Genomic DNA, 8,626 nt, shown 5'->3' with positions numbered 1-8,626 from the left:
TGGCGGGCATTACTTCCCAATGCCATGAAATCGAAAGGCATATTTTATCAATTAACAAAATGTCGATAATTACCTTTCTTTTATCTAATCAAGTTACGGCGAATACTACAGTTTACAAATTGAAGGAGGTGAGTTCGCAAGGCATATACATTTACAAGAAATTCCGATCCAGGCATTAGTTCTGAGATATGTTTTAGACGATATGCAAAAGCTACAAGTGCGCTTCTCCGCACACCACGTTTGACCTAACCAAAATGGCGTACCTCGGGCCTGGAATTATTTTCATAAATGCTTGTATCAGCCTCACCAGAGCTACTAGTGGAAACGCGGCCATCTTGGTTAAGGCATGTTGGTTCGGTGGGAAAACCTGCTAACGGAAATTTGAAATCATTTGTCTTTCAGTTCAATTTGTTCTGCACTGCTTAGAAGGCGCTTTGGTAAGCAAGTGCAACAACAGTGAATTTTATTGCACGTTTGACCGCGCTCACTTCAGAACTGGTGCTAGTTTTGAAATTCGTTTCAAGTGGAAGTGCCTTGAGCTCATGGGCTTCACTTCATAAATTGTCGTATGTGGCCTAAAATTATCCGTTGAAGAACAGTGAAATGCTACAAACTAATTAGCAAATTATGTAATTAAACTTATCGTGCAAGTACACATGCACATATATATATATATATATATATATATATATATATATATATATATATATATATGAAGAGATAATCCGCTTCTTAAAAACAACTGTTTATGATGCCGATGTTTCAGCCGGAGCCGAAACATCGCCAGAATAACCAATTGATTTTAAGAAGTGCATCACCCCTTCAATGATAACCTTGCGGCAACCCATGATATCGCTACCACCTTCAAGTTTTATATATATATATATATATATATATATATATGTAACCTCACTGCAGCACACAGTTTACAACTGTACAATGGAACGTGTGCACAATAAATGACATAGGAGAGAGCACCAAAAGAGAAAATACGAAGGGGGAATGCGCTGAACCAACAGAGCGCCAGAGACACTGCGAGTGCAATCCCAACCGCCGCCGCTCTGCGAACCAGTTCCGAGTGGCAGCGTCGCTCAGCAGCTCGAAGGGAGGGCCAGGAACCACACACGTACGCAGAAAAAACAGGCAGCCCAAAGGAGCGGCAACTAATTAAGCGCGCTGACGGCATGGGTGACGCGCAGAAGCAATTTTAGCCTCAACCGGCTGACACAAAAAGAAATGCAATGGGCGAAAGGTGGAGGGATGTCAACGGGGGTAGAAGAGAAAGAACGGGCGCCTCTTTGTAAACGATAGAGGCTCCGTCAACGGCCTAGCCCTCGTCCAACGGTTAAAATTCCAGCCACCCTGGGCGCTAGTGCATTTAAATGACCGAGGAAGCCGCGCGAGGAAGGAGGGCGATGGAATGGAGGAGGAAAGAAAAAAAAGAAAGGCAAACCGCGAAACGGAAAGGACATTAAAAAAAAAAAAAAGAACGCGAATATGTCAAACGGAAAAAGCTCGCGTCGACTCAGAGAGGAACGATGCTCCTCATTCAGACGACGCCAGAAACGGAAGATGGACCCGAAAACGGCCAAGTAGACAAGCAATGAAAAAAAGAAAAAGGCGAGGCCTCCTCCTCGCCTCGACGCCGAATGCGGAGAGCGCGGCGGTGAGGTTCCCAAGAGCAGAGAACGGACCTTCGTGGGAAAGCGGCAGCGGAGACGGGCGCGGAGAGAAAGCGAGGAGGCAAGCTTTCCCTCTCGTGACGTCTTCAAGGTCACACGCAAATCGACGCCTCCTCTCCACGCGCGGCGCTCCGCGCGCGATGGCCTGCTTTTGTTTCGCCTGCCGCTGAGTGTCGGCGGTCGCCGTGTCGCACTGTCGCCGTGCTCCAGCCGTGGGAACACGAAAAATGCAACCGCTGAGCTAGCGAAATTGCAAGCGCGAATTCGCTGCAGCATGTAAACGAAGAACAAGAAAAACCGCTCGATAATTAAGGAGCGGTCCGTGCAGGTAACTCGGCTCGTCGCTTCGCGGCACAAATGCGGAGAATAGAGACATGCAGGCCCGTCACCTTAGCAACGCATGTTGTTTCTGTTTCTGCACTAGCGGAGATGCGTGTAGAGAACATGCGCTCCGTCGTCTAGTCGCACTTAGATGAGTGCTCAATAATTTTTAAACGTTGCTGGAATCATCGCCGAGGCTAAGTGCATCGTTCACAGCGCTCGCGTGCTGCTTTTCGGTCATCTGCGCACAGTTCTGGTGACCCCGAGACACGGCCGCGGTGCATGTTGTGTACATGTGTGAGGGTCGCAACAGTGGCTCCTCGTGAGTTACTAGTAATGCCCGTCACTGCTCCAGCGATTGCATCTTTATTCTGATGCGACCGTCCCAAACAGCGATCTCCGGAAGCGTTCGCACCGCGGGCGCGACCACTGTACAGTGCGCCGGCGCAGGGCGGCGCTACTGACGCGTTTCGCTTGGCTGACAGCGAGAAAGCAGCTCGCCGCTGAGCGCACGCAACCGGGACTGCGAGTAGCGGGGCAGACAGAGCCCAGGCGCAGACGACGCTCACACTTAGTCCGACCCAGTGAATCCTATGGCCTCGAGAGACCGTATGACTGCGGTGACGGAGCGGAATGGGCTGCGTGCGTGTACAGGAGCCGCCTGTAACCCATTTTGTGACTTTCTTTCATCTACCTTAGCGGGATGTGATGTCTTATTTTACGGTACCGGCGATGGGCTAAACTGAAACTGTCGAATCGATAAATGCTCCGGATCAATTACAGGCAATAAGACTGTAACCAGCTTCTTCAGCCCCCCTTCCTCTGTTTATTTAATTATTTTCATTGTAATTATCTCCTGCCTGTAGAAGAAACGAGGTAACTGGAAGCAACGTGTGCTACAAAGTCTAACATGTGTCTTTCTTTCTTTTTTTTCCTTTAAAGAGAGCTCGCACAATGCTCATGAGAAGCAAAAAAAAAAGAAAGGAAGAAACGCTGCTGACGAAACGGCCGTTGCTGAATGCGCAAGTGTCGGGTTGGGGCTGGAGCCGTCACTAGCCGAGAGAAATTCCCACGGAGCCCCTGAATTCCCACGGTTAAGCTCCGCCGCAGTGCAAACGGCTGCAGTGCGGTGAAGTTACGCGAGATGGCGCTGGCGGTTAAAAAGAAAATAGAGAAAGGAGTTACAAGCCAATCGGGGCGCAGTGTAACGTGCCCGAAGGTCTTTCCCGGCCGCTTATTGGCTGCGCACGTAGCGCGGGAAAGCGCCGCGCGCCGCCTGGCGCCGACGCGCCGCTTCCAAAAGAGAGGGGGCCCTGGCGCGGCACTTAATGGCATCGGGCGAGCGGTTGGCGCCGGTCACAGACTCTAGTGCCCCCATCTAGTCTCCGCGGTCGGGTCCGCTTGTGTGCGTGTTGTGGTGTGTGCGCGCGTGTGTGAGCCATGTCGCAGACGGAGATTATGTCCCAGGAGGTCTTCCAGCGTGCCGTCAAGAAGGGCGACGCCAGCGAGCTGAAGCGGCTGCTGCAGCGCTGGGAGGGCGGTTCGCTCAACGTCAACCTCTACGACCATGAGGGCCAGACGGCGCTTCACAAGAGCGTCATGGAGGGCAACCTCGAACTCGTCAAGCTCCTCGTCAAGTTCGGCGCCGACACACGGCTGGCCAACAGGGACGGCTGGTCGGCGATTCACATCGCCGCCTACGGTGGACACCAGGACATTGCGCTCTATCTCATCTCCAACAGTGGACCCCGTCGGTAGCGTGTGGTGGCCTCCCTGCTGGGACAGTGTGCGCTATGCTCCTGCGCCGGACCAATCAAATCTCAGGAACAGACTCCCGACGACGCCTGTCTTTTCTCAGCCCGCCGCTGTGCTCGCGCCGTGCGCAAGACCCGGACTCGGCGCCGACAAGGTACCAACCACACCGAACCAAAGCATGCCACGATGACCCACCTCACCATCATGGCACGTTTTGCAGAGCAAAAGCCGCTCTCTTATGGCAGCCTGTACATACGCGAAGGTTTTTTTTTTTTTCTGTATGGCTACATTTCCAAAAGCTGTAGCGAACAAGTTCCTCCTTTGTATTGACTAGTAGTGCCGCTATAGTTATGTCGCAGAATATTGTTGCTTTGTTATTCTTTTTTTATTATTATTATTATTTCCACGAGACAATCCTGGTCGCGGGGCCGCTGTAGGCGCAGACCAGGCGTGCGCGCGACCGCCTCCTCTCCGCTCCAGACCTGTCTAATCTCATTCCCAGCATTGCGATGCTATCGGCGGATCTCCCGTAGGCCCTCCCTTGCTCGTATTTCGCTCCTCTCGCAGCGCCCGGTCCATTGTAAGCGGTGCTGGCTGCGAAGCGAAAACCGGACCAGACCGGACCGCGCGCGCAGCTCTCCTCCTCCGAGAGACGCGCGCGCAGCACTGCTCACCTCAGGGTCACCTTTCGCATCCCGTCAGGTGTCGCGCCTCGCTTGGCTGCTCGCGCGGTGGAGGCTCCCCGTCGGCGCCTTCACCAATGGCAGCCTTTTGTCACTCCCGCGTAATTCTCCAAGTTTTGGCATCCTGCTCGGTGTGAATCCATGCTCGTTTAAGAAATGTGATCGCCGGGAGCATTTGCAAAGTTATCGTACGCTTTTGTAAAAGTTTGCCAGACCGCTGGTGGTCCATTGCGCGTTCGGTGAAATTGGTGGGTCCCTGCCGTAGCTCGATAATGTGATGGACGGATACATCTTGAGTCGTGAGCAATGCCCACAGGACGCTTCCAGCAAGCCTGTTTTGCTCTCCAGTAACGCATGGTTTGCTGGCTGCAGCTGTGGGTGCGTGTAATGGCAGCTCTCTGTTCGGGACAAACTAAGAGCTGTCTTTCCCAGTGCTTATTAGGGCCTATTTAGTTGGTATGGTATCATAATAACGCCGTAACCAGCTGTAGCCCCCATGCCTACGAGCCCGTCAACCTAAACCTGTTAAAATAATTTTGGTATGTAGTCAAGAGTTTGCTTTGCAATTATGTCATTTTACGTCCAGTAATCAAGAATACAGCAACCTATGCTGTTCCTTTAGAGCGATTCTTCGCATCTACTACCCGTAGTCATTTGAGTCTCTTAAGACGCTGCCAAAAACATGGTTGCCGTTAACTTGCGGTTCTCCCACCGCATGAACTCTTGTTGGCCTGTCATTTGCTGGTCTCGCTTACTTTTTGTGGCTTTTTCCGATTTTCCATGCTGTCTGTCTACTCGTTCCAGGGCTGGTATTCTCGGTACTCATCGCGCTCAGTAAACAAGTCGTTTTCTGAGCGAGACGAGTTCTGTCTCTCGTCTTTCGTCCTGTTTCGACTGTGCTCTCGCGCTACGGGAACCGTGCAGGTGTTCCTTGAGCTGCTGCACACGCACATTGGAGCGGCTCTCGTCACAAAGAAAAAGAGAAAAAAAAAGAGCGATGATCCGCCTAATTTTGTCCTGTAGGGAATGTCGGGAAGGGTTCGCCTGATAGGGGACACCGTGGAGAGAGTGCGTGCAAGTGGACTCGCCACCAGCCTGTTCTTTTTTCTTTTTTTCACCCTTCGCTCCTGGCTTTCACGTTACTCGCTGCAGCCATTCGGTGTAGTGACGCACTGGACACCAGCACGGGTCGCGCGACGCTTCGGGCCTTCGCAGCTCGCCGTCCACACTGGACAGCGGCTGTGCGGGGGGTGCCAGCGAAAAAAGGAGCGGCGCGTTTTCCGCAGCGATGGGAGCGTGTGGCCCCGTATACCACCACCGCCGGGCTTTTCTACAACTCCGCAGAGCGCGAACACAACCGAGCCATGCCGATAATTCCCTCACTTTTCTTTTCTGTCTTTTTTTTTTTTTCGCCCGCGCGTGTCTTTTATTATTATCCTCCCTTCTGGCCGTGTGCGCGGCGGGAAAACCATTTGGCGCGTCATTAGCGAGCGCCCACACGACTCCGGGACCGGCCGGTGCTCGTTTTCTCTTCTTTCTCACGGCCTCTCTCGAAACCGCGCCGATGTCCTCGTTCCGAAGGAAATGCGCGCCGCCGCAGCCGCCGTCTGTGCATGTGGTAGGCGCGCGAGCGTTGTGTGTGTCCCTCTCGCTCGAGCGATTTCCTTCCCCGTACTTTTCTTCGTGCAATCCATCGGCGCTCGGAAGACTTTAATGCGAAATGGCAGTCGGCCAGTGCCTTGACGGGCTGTTCCGCGCGCTCACCGGGGGCTGCCCTTCCTTCCTATTCCACCACTCATGCCGCCAAGGACGCCGGTGCTATTCGCGTGCACAATGGGTCGTGGCCGCTACTCGAGCGCATGTCGCCGCTGCCAGGAACTGGGTCCTCGATAGCGGTGCGCTTGCGCTCGGGTGCGGCCGGGATCGCGGGCACGTAGCTCGACCCGCGCAGTGTCTCACTTTCGCGAGGGCGAGTTCGCAGAGTGGAGCGGTCGGGCACACGCTCGGTGTCTGGACCGGCGGTGTAGCCGAGGGGCGGGACCATGTGGGGCCGGAAATGATGAGACCGACACTGTGTGCGGCCATATTTTTCTTCTCCAATCTTTCACGGCCCTCCCACCCAAAGAAACGAAATGTATACCTCACCCCGCCCCAGATTCTTCGCTTTGTAAACGAAGAATAATGTTCGTGGCTACACCACTGGTCTCGTTGCTCTGTGTAACCACTGTGGTGGGCGCGGCCGGCGGGGAAAAAAAGAAAAGAGAAATTAAACCGACTCAGGCCAGCGAGGAAATGATGTCCACAAGTTCCTTCCGTGGTATTCTTGATCACGGTGAGCGATGTGTCGGCTCTCGGCAGTGAGCTCGGTACTCCCACTGGGAACGAGCTTGGAAATGTGTTTCGCGTAAAAATATGGACCATGGGCTGTCACATCGACAATGTTTGTCTCTACGCTTTTTTGTCTGTACTTTGGAGAGAATCGCCTGTGTACGTTGGTTTCAACAAAGAAGGAAACGTACACACCCCTTTCTGTTCATATTGAATATTGTCTGTGCAAGCTGTAAAGAAAAAAAAAATACGAGTATGTGCTCATGTTGCCCAGTAGTTCTTTTTTCTTATTTTTTTTCATGACTCACAGGCAATGTCACATTTCTGTACAGCCCTTTCCTTTATTTTGTCCACGCTAAACGTGGGGTGTATGTATGTGTGTACAAATAGAATGAATGACTGAGCGACACGTTGTTTGATTAAAATGTTTATTGTTTGCTAAAACCGTCTATCTCGTTTCGTGCTCGCGTCCTGTCTCCAGCCTCTTCTTTTTGGGAAAAGAGAGGCGTCCAAAAGGAGCCTGGAGATGCGCCTGCTGCGAGACGCCACATCTTTTCTTCCTTCCGTCGGCGACCTTCTTTTTTCCCCTTCCTGTTCCCATAACGGATAAGGACTGTGACACGTGCCTTTTTCATGAGATTTAACGGAGCAGATGAATTAGAGGCAACGACAATAGACACTTGACAGTTTTGTAATAGCCTAGGAAACTTCTATACGTACGTTAAGCGCAAGCACTTTGCGCGACGTTACGGTGTGCGTCATTTGGAGACAATTAGTAAAGAGTTTTAGATTTTTCGTAGTACGCAAACGGCTTTGTGTACCCGAAGGGACCTCTGCGCACCCAAAGCGAAACTCCCTGCTTGCGTTCTTTTGTACCCCTTTTGATTTCCTTTGCACACCATTTCTGCATTATTTTGTAAACATTGCGTACCTAAAGTTAGGGGACGCAAAAGCCCGGAATTACGAAATAACGCAGGAAGGTATACCCCTTAGGAGTACAAAAAAACGCAAGCAGGGCGTGTCGCTTTGCGTACGCAAAGGTCCCTTTGATTATCCAAACACGTTTGCGTTACACGCAATATCTAAAACTGCCTAATGTGACGTAAGAGTATGCAAACGCACAGGTAATATAAGCGGCCAGGGCACCCTCAGGTACCTGTCCACGCCAAGCATTCATCCTGTCGTTTCCATGACTACGCATCTCGTCAGGCTACGCATCTCGTCGGACGCCGGAATAGTCGAAAGATCTCAGAGATGGGACGCGCTGTAGCCCTTCATAGCTGGCGTTTCAGAAAGTTCATTACACCAGTTAATGGCGGTGAACGGTAGCGAGAACGCAGCCATCCCAACAATTCACTCTCAAGCAGGCGCTATGGGTGCCGCCGTGCTTGACACTGATATTTCTTAGCGTACCTAAACGCATCGCACGTTAAAGTCGCCAAATGACGTTACGATAATATGCGTGCATAAGCTACAGAAACTCGATAAAGTACGGAGCACGCGCAGTGAGCAGAACGCTTTTACGAGCGCGAGCCTATAACGTTTGCTTGCGTACGCTGTGTCAAAACTGTCTGCTATTTACCATGCCATTACCAGTACCGTCGGCTGAGCGTGCACAGTCGGCTGAACATCTTTGTCGATCGCGCTGTGACAAAGAGATCGAGAGACGATGTCTCCATGCTAGCCGCATATCAAAGTACCCACTGTTCTCTCGAGTTCTGTGCCCACACATCGGCAGCACAGCCACACTACCTTCACGCTTGGATTTTGTCAGCAGGATATCAGCAGTGGAAGGATTCTTTGCAGGTCAGTGTCACGTAACCAGAAAGGCAAGTTGTTTTTTTTCCTTTTTTCATA

General features: G+C 51.9%; 1 protein-coding gene across 1 annotated transcript; it reads left to right on the top strand.

Annotated features, from left to right (window-relative positions):
- Positions 1–2,650: 2,650 nt before the first annotated feature.
- LOC126548605 (notch-regulated ankyrin repeat-containing protein-like) lies at positions 2,651–7,213 on the top strand. Its single transcript, XM_050196865.3, has one exon. The coding sequence runs from the start codon at positions 3,444–3,446 to the stop codon at positions 3,759–3,761; it is 318 nt and encodes a 105-aa protein (XP_050052822.1). The 5' UTR covers positions 2,651–3,443; the 3' UTR covers positions 3,762–7,213.
- The last annotated feature ends 1,413 nt before the right edge of the window (positions 7,214–8,626 follow it).

Source organism: Dermacentor andersoni, chromosome 1 (assembly GCF_023375885.2).
Source record: "Dermacentor andersoni chromosome 1, qqDerAnde1_hic_scaffold, whole genome shotgun sequence".
Lineage (NCBI taxonomy): Eukaryota > Metazoa > Arthropoda > Arachnida > Ixodida > Ixodidae > Dermacentor > Dermacentor andersoni.
This window is presented reverse-complemented; position numbering and strand designations above follow the sequence as displayed.

What these genes read in the sequence shown, in the direction of transcription:
- LOC126548605 (XM_050196865.3), top strand. Translation starts at nt 3,444, where the DNA reads ATGTCGCAGACGGAGATTATGTCCCAGGAGGTCTTCCAGCGTGCCGTC.